The 18,665-nt window shown below is 27.8% G+C and overlaps 1 protein-coding gene across 6 annotated transcripts in view; it reads right to left on the minus strand.

Annotated features, from left to right (window-relative positions):
• LOC119609530 (tetraspanin-18) overlaps positions 1-18,665 on the minus strand; it is a 92,035-nt gene that overhangs the window by 22,551 nt on the left and 50,819 nt on the right. For all 6 annotated transcript variants that reach the window (XM_037964354.1, XM_037964353.1, XM_037964355.1 and 3 more), the window contains 3 exons: positions 11,905-12,126; positions 8,767-8,865; positions 477-605 (listed from right to left, as the gene is read on the minus strand). In XM_037964354.1, the coding sequence (XP_037820282.1) occupies positions 477-605; positions 8,767-8,865; positions 11,905-11,970 (294 nt within the window). In that variant the 5' untranslated portion in view covers positions 11,971-12,126. The remainder of the gene's footprint in view (positions 1-476; positions 606-8,766; positions 8,866-11,904; positions 12,127-18,665) is intronic.

Raw genomic sequence — 18,665 nt, forward strand, 5'->3', positions numbered from 1 at the left:
TTACAGCATTTAGTTGTAAGCCAAGTGAATATTTACTTCCACTTCCAGTGGACAACACCAAACATGTTGACACCCAAAACACTTTATAATAAAAACAAAAAATCATGATTAAATACTAAAAACTTTCTCCCTAAAAACAACAGAAATTTTAAATTAAACTTGTACACAAATTGTGGACACAATGGAAAAATGTACATATATTGAAAAAAACATGACAATGATGATGATGACAAACAATAATGAAAATACTTGAACTTTAAACACCTCAAAAAGCAATGACAAGTAAATTTACAAAAAAAACACAGAAATTAAGGCTAGAATTCGTAGAAAAATAAAACTTTTTGCTATGATCCCTCTTAAATTAATTACACAATAATTTTTCTGGTTTCTGTAACCAGGAAATAATAATTTTTTAAGGATTCTTGTTAAATACCTTTTAGAAAATGTTTAGAAAAGTACTTAAAAAAAAAACTTACCGTCGTCAATAAACATCTAGATTCACGTATGGCCCCACAGTAACCCAGGAAACTCATTAAAAACATTATACCACCAATGGCTATCAAAACATAAGCCATTTGTTCAATAACTTGAGGTTGGGTAAATTGCTAGAAAAATGGAAAAAATAAAACATTACAAATTGTTATAAAATTTAATAAATTATGTTTTTTTACATTTAATTAAACGCTTTTTTCTTGTTTTTAATTTTAATTACAAGCTAAAAAATATGATACTTTTTTAGATTTTCTTCTTATTCCCGAATTCTTATTATCATCAGCTGGGTGTTATTGAAGCTGGTAGATAATTAAACTTTGACCAATTTATTTGTGGCTTTAGGGTAAATGTACGACAAATGCGTACTTGCGTTTTTGCAAATAAGTTTGTATATACTCGAAGTCAGTTACATTTGTAATAATCTACTAAAGCAGTAGTTCCCAAAGCGTATTCTCTTTTTTTGGAACTATATGTCAAATATCAGTCCTAATATGAACAACATTACGCTGGGAATTTGTACCCTACTCCTACATATACATGTACTGCTCCTCCTTCAGAATAATTATAGACCCCGATTACTAAAATTTGGGAATCTCTGCTGTAGTAGCACTATTTTCTTTATACAAATTTTTTCTTTTGTATAGATATTAAATACCTTAATGACTTGTCTACAAAAAAATTAAGAAAAAATCACAAGAAAGTTAAAGAAAAGTTTTATATTACAAGTAATCTGAAATTTTCGTTTATATATTTTTAAATGCCCTACAGGACCGTTCATTATTTTTCAATACATTCGCACAAAGTTTGTAATTTTTCGAGAAAATATTAAGAGTTAAACCTTGAACCTGAATATTTCATAAATAATGATTAAGATACGAAATTGATATATTAGGGCCGAGGGTTATATTCTGATGTTTTCAGATATTTGATAATATTTTTGTAAAACGCAAAAATAATAAGTTACGATTAATGATGGCAGGTAGTACTACTTATAAGATGCAGAGACGACAATGGCATTGAAGGTCATAAAATTTCGGCTAGTGTTAAGCAGGGATCTGTTCAAGGGATCTTCCCTCATCTTGGTGTTATTGCAATCCGGGGGAAAAGAGGTGCTACCAATACCTCTAGTCTTGCCGGAACTATAAACTGGTGATGATCAAATGTATCTTAGGTCTTTCCTTGAAATGATTTGACATGGGGTCGGTACAGAGAACCAAATAATCTGGACCTCTGGTAACCGGTAGCTTACAGACAGAGTTTTGGACTTTATCTTATCCTCTTTATTGGAGAGGTCCTTTCAGGATATAGATAGAGGCTGTGGTTTAAACCGAAATTCGCGGGAAGAGAATGTTGGTTAAAAAACTGATACAGTCTATAGTTCGGGATAAGTTCGGTGCTGTTATCGAGGCAACATATACCCCACAGAGAAGTTGCTGTGAGACTAGGTGTTTGAAATACATTGCTGTCAAGTGTATATGATACGAGATGGATGTAGAGGTATGCGAGGCTCACTCATCCGTATACGTAGAGCGAGTGCGTCGGATGTTGTTCTCCATGAGTGTGTCCAATGAATGAGAAATGTGCTGGGTTGAATGGTGAGGTATCTCTTACAAGTGACACCATTGAATTTTCCTTCCTTATCCGAGTATGTTCAGGGCTAACTGTGTTCAGATTTACCACAGTTTGTTCTCTGTAAGTAAGAACAAGTTCTCGGCATATTTGATGGATTCGTATTTCGGTTTGTAAACAGGAGTGATATTTCTGCATTTCGGAAGTTAAACAACGGGGCAGCAATGGCTAGAGATTAGATAGTTTGAATACTTGTAAACGGATCGCGGGAACCATGTACAAAAATTTGGTTGTAAGATGCACCTAATAAACTCTCCCAGTAGTTGTAAAAGTACCACTGTGAAATTAAGCCCAATACGGCAGATGTTCACGTAAAGTACTTCGTTACATAGATAGACAGATAGATAAATAAAACTAGATAGATAGATAGAGATAGATAGATAGATAGATAGATAGATAGATAGATGATAGATAGATAGATAGATAGATAGATAGATAGATAGATAGATAGATAGATAGATAGATAGATAGATAGATAGATAATAGATAGATAGATAGATAGATAGATAGATAGATAGATAGATAGATAGATAGATAGATGATAGATAGATAGATAGATAGATAGATAGATAGATAGATAGATAGATAGATAGATAGAGAGATAGATAGATAGATAGATAGATAGATAGATAGATAGATAGATAGATAGAGATAGATAGATGATAGATAGATAGATAGATAGAGTAGATAGATAGATAGATAGATAGATCGATAGATAGATAGATAGATAGATAGAGATAGATAGATAGATAGATAGATAGATAATAGATAGATAGATAGATTAGATAGATAGATAGATAGATGATAGATAGATAGATAGATAGATAGATAGATAGATAGATGATAGATAGATAATAGATAGATAGATAGATAGATAGATCGATAGATAGATAGATAGATTAGATAGATAGATAGATAGATAGATAGATAGATAGATAGATAGATAGATAGATAGATAGATAATAGATAGATAGATAGATAGATAGATAGATAGATAGATAGATAGATAGATAGATAGATAGATAGATAGATAGATAGATAGAGATAGATAGATAGATAGATAGATAGATAGATAGATAGATAGATAGATAGATAGATAGATAGATAGATAGATAGATAGATAGATAGATAGATAGATAGATAGATAGATAGATAGATAGATAGATAGATAGATAGATAGATAGAGAGATAGATAGATAGATAGATAGATAGATAGATAGATAGATAGATAGATGATAGATAGATAGATAGATAGATAGATAGATAGATAGATAGATAGATAGATAGATAGATAGATAGATAGATAGATAGATAGATAGATAGATAGATAGATAGATAGATAGATAGATAGATAGATAGATAGATAGATAGATAGATAGATAGATAGATAGATAGATAGATAGATAGATAGATAGATAGATAGATAGATAGATAGATAGATATAGATAGTTTGACTCAATCATAGTGGCTCATAATATCGTTATAACAATCAGATTAAAAAACGTTTTATTTTATGTTACAAATTGATATTCAAACCTAATTCTACACTCCTGTAAGGTACCTTTTCTTTGTGTAATTTCAATTGTAATTATTTGTTTTGATGAAATATTATCCATTTTAAATTGTGGTTTACAATTTTGTTACTATTATCTTTATTTGTTTTATAAACAATTAGTATGTACTACATTTTTACAAAAAAAGTTACAGCTTTAAGATTTTTAAATTGCATGAATTTTTTCCATTTACTTTTGAAATTTTTGACGCAATAATTATTGTTTTTCTTTTTTTTTTTTTGTAAACATTAGATATGTATTATTATTAATTTAAGTTCATTGACTGGCTTCGGTTGTTCAAAAACACAACAGTTTAAACTTCATTTACAACATTGTTTGATAGTTGTAAAGTTTTTACATGTACACAAGTTGTAGTTGTACGATTTCAGTTTTACAACTTCAATCTTTTAACTACAGCCAACCAATAACAACTGACCAGCAGCTTTATTAATACATTTTACTTTTGTCTAATATGTCCGTCGGTACGGTCATATTGTGAATTGGATGAAAGGAATGGGTCTGTAATTGATTAAGTGTTTAGGCGACGATTACTTTTTATTTAAATGTACTTGTTGTACAACAATAGTTTTTCGAAAAACAACTTGCTGGCCTACGCATACTAAGCTTTAAGTTAATAAAGTTTAAATTGAAAATTTACAAAATTTATAGAAGAGTAGAAAATATTAAGTTAGAAGAAAATATGCTGTAAAATGCAAATATATGCTCTAATCATTGTTCTTAACATTATCTGAAAGGGATAGACAATTAACTCCAGTTTTAAGCATTTACTATATTTTTTGTATTTAACAAAATTAAATCACTTCCTTTTCTCTTACTCATGTTCTCCTTGGTGTTGAAAAGTAATGACCAACTGCATTTTAATGTTTTTGAAAACTTTTTATTACATGTTTTTCGCTTCAATATTTTTTTGGATTGTAAGTTGTAAATGCCAATAAACTGTATTGGTTTTTTTTTAAAAAAGAAGAAAAGAAATTTTTTGCAAAACATGTTATTTGCCACAACCAACAACAACAATCATTATTATGCTGGTTTTACGAGGGTGTTGTCAATTAAATGCATATATTTAAACTTACATACTTACGAGCAAATGAATGAGTAGATACTCACACAATTGCATTCGTATGTATATTTATATATGATAAATTTGTTATTCCGATAATCTATCCAACATGTACTAAATATGTAAATGTCTTGTCAACTCCTACAATACGAGTATGAACTTATTATTGGCATAAACTTAGAATTACGCATTCATTTTTGCATATGGGCATTTCCATGCCATCGTACGTGACATTTGTACGGCTACAGAATGGAAAAAATAGCAGTAATTAAAAATTAACTCAGTCATTATGTTCCATTTAGAAGGTAAGGTTCCTTTTAAAACCTTATTCTTGAAAATATTGATCAAAGGGCATATCGTACGTGACTTTCTATGAGAACTAGGTTCAATGAGGTCCGTCTCTCCTCCTATATCTAGCTATCTATCTATCTATCTATCTATCATTCTATCTATCTATCTATCTATCTATCTTCTATCTATCCTATTCTATCTATCTATCTATCTATCTATCTATCTATCTATCTATCTATCTATCTATCTATCTATCTATCTATCTATCTATCTATCTATCTATCTATCTATCTATCTATCTATCTATCTATACTATCTATCTAATCTATCTATCTATCTATCTACTATCTATCTATCTATCTATCATCTATCTATCTATCTATCTATCTATCTAGTACTATCTATCTATCTATCTAGCTATCTATCTATCTATCTATCTATCTATCTATCTATCTATCTATCTATCTATCTATCTATCTATCTATCTATCTATCTATCTATCTATCTGTCTAGCTATCTATCTATCTATCTATCTATCTATCTATCTATTCTATCTATCTATCTATCTAATCTATCTATCTATCTATCTATCTATCTATCTATACTATCTATCTTCTATCTATCTATCTATCTATACTATCTATCTATCTATCTATCTATCTATCTATCTATCTATCTATCTATCTATCTATCTATCTCTATCTATCTATCTATCTATCTATCTATTTCTATCTTCTATCTATCTATCTATCTATCTATCTATCTATCTATCTATCTATCTATCTATCTATCTATCTATCTATCTATCTATCTATCTATCTATCTATCTATCTACTATCTATCTATCTATCTATCTATATCTATCTATCTATCTATCTATCTATCTATCTATCTATCTATCTATCTATCTATCTATCTATCTATCTATCTATCTATCTATCTATCTATCTAGCTATCTATCTATCTATCTATCTATCTATCTATCTATCTATCTATCTATCTATCTATCTATCTATCTATCTATCTATCTATCTTCTATCTATCTATCTATCTATCTATCTATCTATCTATCTATCTATCTATCTATCTATCTATCTATCTATCTATCTATCTATCTATCTATCTATCTATCTATCTATCTATCTATCTATCTATCCTATCTAATCTATGCTATCTATAGCTATCTATCTATCTATCTATCGATCGAGCGAGCTTATCGATCTGTATCTATCTATCTATCTATCTATCTATCTATCTATCTATCTATCTATCTATCTATCTATCATATATCTATCTATCTATCTATCTATCTTTGGTCAAGTACTCGAGCTACATAATCTCTCACCATTGTTGTCCCGTTGCTTAACTTCCTAGAACAAAAAACATCACTTCCCTTTACAACACGCACATGAGATGGCCTCTGTTGATTCGGCAACAGCACCTAGGTAGATCGAAATACACTCACTCGAGGTATACAGGTGGGTAAGTTCCGTATTTATCCTGAATCCTCAACACCAATTCACTTCTAACGCTTAGTCCCACTGTCAGTCCTCTGTGGAGTACTTATCCCGAATTATAGACTTTACCATGCATCATTCTTTTAACCGATATTGTCTCCTAGCGAAGAGACCTCTCCAATAACCGGGGCAAAGTCCGAATCTCAGACCTGCGGGCTACTAGTTCCCGTTGCACCAAATTATGTGGTTCTCTGGTTCGACCTCATGTCAAATCATTCCAAGGAAAGGCCGAGGATACATTTGATCATAACCAGTGTATAGTCCCGGCAGACTAGCACCTCTTTTCCCCGGGATGGTAATAATATGAAAAACTTTCATCAGTATCCAGTTCAGGGCTTCAGAATCTTCGGGGACCCTACTTCCACATGGTCAGATACAGACTATAGAGAGTCGAATGCTACTACAAGCTAGTCTGTGAACTGCTGGTCAGTTTGGTACATCCAAATGTAAATCTGGAATGTAAAAATTTGTTCTAGTAACTCCGAAGATGCTAAACAACGCTTTCCATGTGAAGGAATCCTTCTGTGATTTGGAACAAAAACCATAAAAGAGGGCTGCAACTACGAGGCGTTCGCCCCTATTGTTTGCCAAGGTGCTTGAGTCTAAACCTCTCCGTAAATTCACCGAGAAGAAAACTGTTTAAAAGAGGACCAAGCCTCCCGGAAGATCTCTTTCAAAGAGTTTGCTAACATATGCGGAGTCATCGACAGATGTGACGTCTATTAATCCATACCCCAGTTAAACTGGGGCGAAGTAAAACACAAAATCTTGAAAGTGTTTTGAAAAGTCCTCAAGGAGAATCCAAACATTAATTGTCAATGTGATAACACTGCATGATTCCAGAGCCAACGTAAAACTAGTTACTTGTGTGCTGTAAAGCAGAGTTTCTGCTTAAGCCTTAAGTGACCAATATACAATCTGAACCCTCCATTTCGAAGAAATCTTGGGGATCCTTCAGTGTTGCAGCCATTATCTTCCAACTCACAATTGGAAAGTGATGAGAGGGTCAGATGCTAAAGCACATAATCGTTGACTTTTATTAGACTCTGACGAAGACGCTGGGGCAACTGAAGGAGAAGATCTAATAAGGTTTCGATACGATCATCCTTTCCAAAGGCATACATGCCACAAGGCTAGGTCATGATTATAATGATTACTGCAGAAGTTATCGTAATGTATGTAACTGCCCAACATTTAGGAGGTTTAAAAGCATCACTTCTATCTTTCAGGGGTTATCTGGGATATATTTTTAACATACATATAGTTGAGAGACTTAAAATCGGTTGAGATTCAACTAAGTTAATGACTTATAAGTGCTTAAAGGTACAAAAACCCCTTTATTACCCGTATCTCAAGATCTTGTAGGTGTTTGACAAATTTCAAAAACAGATTATTGTTCTAATCGGATCACTACCCGGGCATTTAAATGTTCGTTTATTTTGTCTCACTGTGTAATTATGTAACCTTTAGAGTATTACCAATTATATGGATCGAATTGATATACATATATATCGAGTAACTGACCACTGAACCTAACCTAGTGAATCCGGTTCGTGTCTAATTTTGAGTATGTAATACATAACTTAGGTAAAATAATTACCAATAAATTAAATTTTAAAAAATTATAAAAAATCAAATCAATCTACACCTTCCGGGTCACAAAAAATTGCATAATTTATTTATTCCACAATTAAATCAAAAATCATAAATATTTTATTACTAAACCACCAAAATAAAACCCAAGATTTATTTCTAACAAACAAATGCACGACAACCTGCAATGATGTAAAGGAGTGTCTAACATTTAAAAAGAAAAATAACCAAATTTAACCCTAAAAATATTCGTCATACAAATAAAATGACAAAAGAAAGTGTTTGTATGTCAATAGACAAAAACCAAAAACAAACAAAAAAAACAGGCGGACAATATTTGATTTCATGGATAATTACCACTTAAAAAATCTAATCAAGATTAATATGAAAATTAAATGGAAACACGCCAACCAAACAAAATATATACACAAACAAGAAAATCCCCCCAAAAAAGTAGCTTCAATTAATAATCGAGACAGACGGTCAAGAAAAACAATCAAAAAGTGAGTTTCCTCCCGCTACAAAGTCAGCAAAAGGTTTACAAATAGATGTTTTTTATTTAATAATAGAATTTCAAACTGAAATAACAATAATAAATATTAATACTTACATTAATATTTTCACTTTCGACCATTTTTAATAAAGCTATTAAAGAGGCCTTATCAACGGCCAGCCATATACCGGTGCCCAAAACTATCGTGCCAAGGATCTGTCAATAAAAAATAAAAAAAAAAAAAAAAACATAAAAATTTAAATAAAATAACATGCACACATTAAATAAAATAGTTTTACATACATAAGTTTATAAAACATTTTAAAATGTTTATAAAATAGAAAAGAATTAAATTAAGTTAATGAACTTTTTACTATGGCACAAAGTTGAATATTGTTATGAGTTAAATTGGGTTGGAGAAAAACTTGTTTCGTTTGCGAAATAATTCAAAGAGAATTCATTGAAAAATTCCTAGAAAAGGATTCTTGTTTAATTTAAATAGGAAATTAAATAAAAATTTCTTGAAAATTTTCTTTAAATAGAGAAATTATTGAAAATTTTTTCAAAAAAGAAAATTTATTTAATATACACTAATAAATATCCTTGATAAATTTTCTTTCTTAAAATATTTTTAAGAAATTTCCTTTTTAAGGAATTATTTTTTTTTAGAGAAGTTTAAGAAAATGTATTTTTTAAATTTTTGCTAAAAAAGGGAAGTTTATCAAAAATTTCATATACAAAAGGAAATTTATCAAAAATTTCCTTAAGTAAAAGACATTTAATAAAAATTTTCTATAGAAATGAAAACAATTTCATAAAGAAAAGGAAATTTTATCAAAAATTTCATAAACAAAAGGTAATTTATCGAAAATTTCCTAAGAAAAGGAAATTTATTGAAAATTTCGTAAAGAAAAAGACATTTATCAAAAATTTCATAAAGAAAATGAAATTTTATCAAAAATTTCATAAGGAAAAGGAAATTTATAAAAATGTTCCTAAGAAAAAAGGAAATTTATCAACAATTTTCTAAAAAAAGGAAGTTTTAGAAAAAAATCATTAAGTAATGGATATTTATGAAAAATTTCCTAAAGAAAAGGATATTTATGAAAATTTTCCTAATGAAAAGGAAATTTATAAAGAATTTCCTGTAGAAAATTTAAAACAATTTCATAAAGAAACAGAAATTTTTCAAAAATTTCCTAAAGAAAAGGAAATTTATCAAAAATATCCTAAATAAATGGAGATTTACCAAAAATTTCCTAATGAAAATTAAATTTATGAAAAATTTTCTAAAAAAAGGAAATTTATGAAAAATTTCCTAAAGAAAAGGAAATTTGTGAAAATGTACTAAAGAAAAGGAAATTTATCAAATATTTTCTAAAGAGAGGGAAATTTATGAAATATTTCCTAATGAAAATGACATTTATCAAAAATTTCCTATATAAAAGGAAATTTATTAAAAATTGTCTAAAGAAAAGGAAATTTACGAAAATTTTCTAAAGAAAAGGAAGTTTATGAAAAATTTCCTAAAGAAAAGGAAATTTATAAAAAATTTCGTAAAGAAAAGAAAAATTATGAAAATTTTTCTAAAGAAAAGGAAATTTATGAAGAATTTCCAAAAAAAAAAAAGGAAATTTACGAAAAATGTACTAAAGAAAAGGAAATTTATGACAAATTTTCTAAAGAAAAGGAAATTTATTAAAAATTTCCTTAAGAAAACGGAAATTTATGAAATATGTCCTAAAGAAAAGGAAATTCATGAAAAAATCCCTAAAGAAAAGGAAATTTATGAAATATTTCCGAAAAAAAAGGAAATTTGTGAAAAATTTCCTTAAAAAAAGGAAACTTATGAAAAATTTCCGTAAAAAAGGAAATTTATGAAAAAATTTCTTAAAAAAGGAAATTTATTAAAAATTTCCTAAAAAAAAAAGGAAATTTATTAAAAATTCCCTAAAGAAAAGGAAATTTATTAAAATTCCCTTAAGAAAAGGAAATTTATTAAAAATTTCCTAAAGACAAAGGAAATTTATCAAAAAATTCGTAAAAAAAGGAAATTTATTAAATATTTCCTAAAGAAAAAGGAAATTATTAAAAATTTCGTAAAGAAAAGGGATTTTATCAAAAATTTCCTAAAGAAGAGGAAATTTATCAAAAAACTTCGTAAAGAAAAGAAAATTTATCAAAAATTTCCTAAAGAAAAGAAAATTTATTATAAATTTCCTAAAGAAAAGGGATTTTATCAAAAATTTCCTAAAGAAAAGGGATTTTATCAAAAATTTCCTAAAGAAAAGGAAATTTATCAAAAATTTCCTAAAGAAAAGGAAATTTATCAAAAATTTCCTAAAGAAAAGGAAATTTATCCAAAATTGTCTAAAGAAAAGGAAATTTATCAAAAATTTCCTAAAGAAAAGGAAATTTATCAAAAATTTCCTAAAGAAAATTTAAAAAAATTTCCTAAAGAAAAGGAAATTTATTAAAAATTCCCTAAAGGAAAAGAAAATTATAAAACATTTCCTAAAGAAAAGGAAATTTATTATAAATTTATTAAAGAAAAGGAAATTTTTCAAACGTTTTTTAAAGAAGAGGAAATTTTTCAAAAAATTCCCAAAGAAAAGGAAATTTATCAAACATTTTCCAAATAGAGGGAAATTTGTGAAATATTTCCTAATGAAAATGACATTTATCAAAAATTTCCTATATAAAAGGAAATTTATCAAAAATTTCCTAAAGAAAAGGAAATTTGACAAAAATTTCCTAAGGAAAGGGAAATTTATCAAAAATATCCTAAAGATAAGGAAATTTATCAAACATTTCATAAAGTAAAGGTAATTTTACCAAAATTTTCATAATAAAATTTCCTTAGCAAAAATTTTTTAAAAAAGGGAAATTAAAAAAAAAAAATCCCTCAAAGGGGAAATTCATCAATAAATGTCCAAAAACAAAAAAAAATTATAGAAAATTCTTAAAAATATAATAAAAAAAATTTCCTTGAAAAGGTTTATTTATCGAAAATTTCTTAAAGGGATAAAAACGAATTGTACTTTTCTTCCTACCCAATAGTTTGTTACACACTATATAAATAAATTATAATTGAATTATTGATTTTGTAATAAAACAAAAATGCAATTTTCACTTTTTATCAACGTACATTGTTGTAAAACAACATTTGACAAAAGATTTATAAATTTCAAAAAAAAAAAAAATGTTAACTAAATTTAATAAAATATATTTTTTCGTTTAATATATAATACTTACAAAAAATAGAAAATTAAATATGCACAACACATATTTGCCAATCCAAACACCACAATCGGATCCCATTTTTATAGCCTGATTTGTTGTTGCTGTCTGTTTATTTGTAATTTCTTACTTTTTGGATCAAGCGCGTTAACGCGTTTTATTAAAAAAGAGGTTCGTTCGTTTGCTGTTTGTTGTAATTCAGGTGTGAGATTACGTTACCGACGTTTATGGTGATGTCTGTAAATAAATTTAATAAAAAAAAGAGAAAAATATAAATAAATTTTAAACATAAATATTAGATTAATTGTAATTGTTTTAATGGTATATTTTATGTGTTTAACTGGTAACAGTTTTAGTTTTAGTTTATTTTTATTAAATAGAAATTCCATGAAATTCAATTGAATGCATTTGGAATTTTAATGGATTTTTAGATTGTGAGTTGGGGATTTTTAATGAAATGCATTAAGTGCATTGTTTTTCTTTTAATTGGAATAGGAAATTTTACTTCTGGTTATTAAATCTGGAACATAACGGGACTAAAACCGAGTTTTCAATGATATTAGACTGTAACTGATGCCATAGTTATAGGTTCTCTTAAGGTAAAGTGTTAGAACTAGTAACCTCTTTACATCTTAGTAACCAGTTATGTAACTAGTTCAGTATTATTAACCTTTCCATTAGAAATTTTAAAAAGTTGATAATTTTCTTTTAATTTTAAAAATTTATTATGAAATTTTTTAAATAATTTTTCTTCGTTTTATTGACTTTATTTGTTAACAACTATTTAATAAAAAGTAGTTTTGATTCAATTATTCAAATCAAGTCTTTAGGGAACAAACATTAATCATATAACATTAATCATATAACTTTTTTAAATAACACTTTAAAAAGCAATTACTTAAATTTAAATTTTTTCAAAATTCTTAAATGTATTTGTAATTACTGTTCACACTTTTTTTTTAAAAACATTTACATTAATGTATATTTTTCTTTTTTATCTAAAAAATACAAGAAACAGTTTCAGTAGTGTACGTGCTATAGTAATTAACAACTTAACACATCAATGGTATTTATCATCTATCATTCATCAACTTAGATGGTAAAAGCGTAAAATATTTCAAAAATGTTTTATTTATTTCTATGAAGAGATTTTAAAAGAATTTTTCGAAGTCATGTGGTCATGATGTGTTTTTTTTGGTTCAAAATGTAACATTTTTGTTGCAGTTGAAACTTTCATTAACTTATTTTCTTTTTATTATTTAAATAGCAGTATTTTTGTGTTTTGTTAAAGAACTTTTTATTTAATGTTACTTTACTTTTTACCTTGCCAACAGCCATAAGCATCATAATTTACACAATACATTTACACAGGTAGTATTTAATACATGTAGATTCTCGCTATATAATGTTGCAGTAATATTTTTAGGCATAAATGGGAACTGCTATGTAAATATTTATGTTATTTAAGTATACTTTACATAATGATGAACGGTGGGCCAAAAGACAACTAAATGTTATAAATTTTTTTCGATGCAGAATATTTGAAAGGTAATTTTTAACATTTTTTTAAGGGAAATTTTCTATTTTAGACAATAGACTAAAAATTCAGAAGAAAAGGAAATTTGTTCAAGATTTCCTGAAGAAAAGGAATTAAAAAAATTTCCCAAAGAAAAGGAAATTCATCAAAAATATCCTAAAAATTAGGACATTTATAAAAAAATTAAAATATTAATCAAAAATTTACTAAAGAAAGGAAATTTAAAAAAATATCCTACAGAAAAGTAAATTTATTTAAAATTTTCTCAAAGAAAAGGAAATTTATCCAAACTCTTCTTAAAGAAAAGGAAATTTATCAACAAAAATCTAGTGTATAGTCTAGTCCAGACTATAGGACCAGATTATAAACTAGACTATAGACTAGACTATAAACTAGACTATAGACTAGACTATAGACTAGACTATAAACTAGACTATAGACTAGACTATAGACTAGACTATAGACTAGACTATAGACTAGACTATAGACTAGACTATAGACTAGACTATAGACTAGACTATAGACTAGACTATAGACTAGACTATAGACTAGACTATAGACTAGACTATAGACTAGGCTATAGACTAGACTAGACTATAGACTAGACTATAGACTAGACTATAGACTAGACTATAGACTAGACTATAGACTAGACTAGACTATAGACTAGACTATAGACTAGACTATAGACTAGACTATAGACTAGACTATAGACTAGACTATAGACTAGACTATAGACTAGACTATAGACTAGACTATAGACTAGACTATAGACTAGACTATAGACTAGACTATAGACTAGACTATAGACTAGACTATAGACTAGACTATAGACTAGACTATAGACTAGACTATAGACTAGACTATAGACTAGACTATAGACTAGACTATAGACTAGACTATAGACTAGACTATAGACTAGACTATAGACTAGACTATAGACTAGACTATAGACTAGACTATAGACTAGACTATAGACTAGACTATAGACTAGACTATAGACTAGACTATAGACTAGACTATAGACTAGACTATAGACTAGACTATAGACTAGACTATAGACTAGACTATAGACTAGACTATAGACTAGACTATAGACTAGACTATAGACTAGACTATAGACTAGACTATAGACTAGACTATAGACTAGACTATAGACTATAGACTAGACTATAGACTAGACTATAGACTAGACTATAGACTAGACTATAGACTAGACTATAGACTATAGACTAGACTATAGACTAGACTATAGACTAGACTATAGACTAGACTATAGACTAGACTATAGACTAGACTATAGACTAGACTATAGACTAGACTATAGACTAGACTATAGACTAGACTATAGACTAGACTATAGACTAGACTATAGACTAGACTATAGACTAGACTATAGACTAGACTATAGACTAGACTATAGACTAGACTATAGACTAGACTATAGACTAGACTATAGACTAGACTATAGACTAGACTATAGACTAGACTATAGACTAGACTAGACTAGACTATAGACTAGACTATAGACTAGACTATAGACTAGACTATAGACTAGACTATAGACTAGACTATAGACTAGACTATAGACTAGACTATAGACTAGACTATAGACTAGACTATAGACTAGACTATAGACTAGACTATAGACTAGACTATAGACTAGACTATAGACTAGACTATAGACTAGACTATAGACTAGACTATAGACTAGACTATAGACTAGACTATAGATTAGACTATAGACTAGACTATAGATTAGACTAGACTAGACTATAGACTAGACTATGGACTATAGAGTAGACTTTAGTCCTGACTACAGATATAGTCGAGTCTATGGACTTGAATATAAACTACACTATATTTTATAGTTTAGTTTATATTCTATAAGTCTAGACTTAAAATTAATAAATTTTAAATTTTCAGATAAACTTTCAATTTTCTGGGCTTTAGTATTGTTTCCACAAAAAATTTAAGAATAGTTTATCTTACCTACGAATCGCCCTTCATCAACTCTTCTAACAGAAAATCCAAACTCATACTTTTTACCTTATACCATGATTTATGTTTTCTAAAATATCATTTCAGTTCTAGTTGTTTTTTTTTTTTTTTTTTTTTTTTTTTTTTTTTCAACATTTACATTTTTCTGTTCACTTTTTGTATGTAAACAATGTCACGAGCTCCATAACAATTATTGACAAACATTAAAAAAATGATACAGAAAAAAAAAAAAACTAAAAACTAGAGCATGTTTTGTTTTCAATTCTCGAGAAAAAAAAATATGGAAAAGAAGAAAAAACGACGATGCTTTTATTAAAAAAGTGTATGAAATTACTTTAGACAATGGGAAAAGGGTGTTGTAGATGTAGCGAACGAGAGTACACAATGACTATTTTATATCTAAATTTTTTTCATAGGCGTGTTAGAAAAAAAACTATTAAGGTTGTAAACTAAAGAAAAGAAATAAAAAACTTCACCTCTTGAAGTAACTATTATACTTTTATTCTTATTTTTAAATAAATCAAACAACCTGTTTGTTTCAAGGTTAGACAAAGAATGATCGTCTGCATCATCTTTCTTTATTATCATCTTCTTATTATTATCTTATTGTAAACGCGTGTTTACATTGTAGGCGTGCTTACATAATATAAGGAGTATTTACATATATTTGCAGGGATGGCACTATACCTCCCTTTATTACAAAAAGTTTTGATTATTTCATAAAAAAATAATTTATAAATGTTTAATTTCTATAGGGATTCCTTCCCCTCTTTCGTTTTGTTTGTACTTTTTTTCATTACAAAGATTTTAATTGTATTACAAAAAATAAATATTTTGATTATGTGATAAAAATTTTAATTTATAAATGTTTAATTTCTATTGCTATGTATACAAATTTTAATTTGTAAATGTTTAATTTCTTTCCTCTTTGTTTATACCTTTTTCATTACAAAGTTTTAATTGTATGATAAATTTTGTATATACATATATATATAATTTTAATTTCTATAGGGATTCCTTCCCATCTTTTTTTTTTTTTTTTTTTGTTCCTTCATTAATATACATATATTTTATTTACAAATATGGTTTATGTATTTTACTTACGTTTTGTTTTTTTTTATTTCTTTTTTTTTTTCTTCATTTTTTGTTTACTTTTAAAATTTTGAAATGTTTCTTTTTGAAAATGAAATTAGTGTAAAATTAAATCTAATATACAAACTTTTAGTATTTTCTTATTCTGTTTTTATGTACAGTTTTTTCTTTTTTTGTTAATTCTTTGTAAATTATTACGTTAGTATCAAAAATTTTTTTTACAATATATGGACCATCATAAATATTTTTGTGTTTATCATATGGTTCAATTTTTAATAAAACTTTGTCATTTATTTTTAAATTTATAGGATTTGCAGAATTGTCGTAAAACTTTTTGCTTCTAACTTTATGTTTTTCTAATAACTCTTTAGCAAGTAAATTAGTTTTTTGAAGCCTGTATTTAATTTCCTTACTGTAATTGTCGATATTGTAAATAGGTTCAATATTGTTATTTATTTCATTAGGCATTATTGCCTTTTTGCCGAAAACCAATTCAAAAGGAGTAAACTTATTGTCGAAAACTGTGTTAGGTGTAGTATTGTGATAGAATGTATAATATTTCAAATATGTGTCCCAGTCAGATAAATTTTCATTTAAGTAAGCCCTAGTGTATTCGTTGAAAACGCGATGATTACGTTCCACGGTTCCTAATGTTTCATGGTGATAACTAGTTGAGAATTTGATTTCGATTTCCAAAAATTTGCATAGCTCAGTTAAAATTTCGTTTTTGAACTCAGTTCCTAAATCCGATTTAATAATGTTCATCTTCCCATATATTAAAATAAAGTTTTCGAAAATAGCTTTAGCAACAGTTTTGGCTGATTTATCAGGTATTGCTATTGATATCAGGTATTTTGACAAATCGCACATTATTGTTATGGCATATTTATTTCCAAACGCAGTTTGAGGTAATGGACCTATAGTATCTATAACAACAATTTCAAATGCTCTGTTAGGAGTTGGAGTTAAAGTAAGTTTTTCAGTATTTGAAGGCCTAACTTTGTTTAAACAACATTTGGTGCAATTCCGCACAAATTTAGCAATGTCCTTTGTCATTCTTTTCCAATAATACTTCGTTCGGATTTTTGCATAAAGCCTCTTTTGTCCGCAATGACCTCCTATTACTGGGTCATTATGATATATTTGCATAATTTTAATCTTCTCATCTTCATTTTTTACTATAGCGATAGGTTCAGTAAGAATTATTTCAAGAGTCTTCAATATTTTATTACCGTAATCTTTCAATTTCTGTATTGTAAAAATTTTGAAAAATAAATCATCTTTTGGCCATTCTGCACTATAGATTCCCTGTTCGTTGGCTTCCTTTTCTAGCCTCGAAAGCAAATAGTCAAAACTAATTGTTTCGTTAACGAAATCAAAGTCTAAAGACAGCAATTTTTTAAATTTTATATATATTTTTAAACGCAATATTTTTTGTTTTTGATCATTGTGAAATAATTCGGTTCTAATTTTTGCTATTTTCTTACTAAAGTTATGAGAAAATTTGTCGTAAATTTTCAAATTAAGAGGTTTTTCATTGAAAGGTTTAAATGCAATGTTTTTATTGGGTTTCTTTGACATTGAACGCGTTGTCACTGCGAGTATATGCTTGTCTGTATTATTCTTTAGTTCATTTATGCTAACTCTTGACAATGCATCTGCTGCTACATTTGATTTGCCTTTGATATATTCGACGGTGAAATTGTACTCTGAAAGTTCTAATCTTATTCTGGTAAGTTTTGAAGAAGGGTCTTTGATGTTAAAAAGATAAACAAGTGGTCTATGATCCGATCTAACTATAAAAGGTGTGCCATAGACATATGGTCGAAATTGTGTAATTGCGAAGTAAATTGCCAGCAGTTCAAGCTCAATTGTGGGTTTTTTCTGTTCTGACTGATTAAACGATTTTGAGGCAAAGTAAATTGGTAAATCGTTACCATTAAAGTTCTGGCTCAATATAGCTCCACAACCAAGTTTTGAAGCATCTACTGTTATAATGAATGTTTTTGAAAAGTCTGGATATTGTAAAATCCTGGGAGATATTAACATTGACTTTAAATGATCGAAAGATTTTTGACATTTCTCATCCCAACTAAAGTGTATATTTTTTCGTGTTAAACGGTTTAATGGTGCTGCTATTATTGCA

The sequence above is a fragment of the Lucilia sericata genome, unplaced genomic scaffold, assembly GCF_015586225.1.
Source record: "Lucilia sericata isolate MDLA Ls3-8-SP2 unplaced genomic scaffold, ASM1558622v1 Contig001000F_arrow, whole genome shotgun sequence".
Taxonomy (NCBI): Eukaryota; Metazoa; Arthropoda; class Insecta; order Diptera; family Calliphoridae; genus Lucilia; species Lucilia sericata.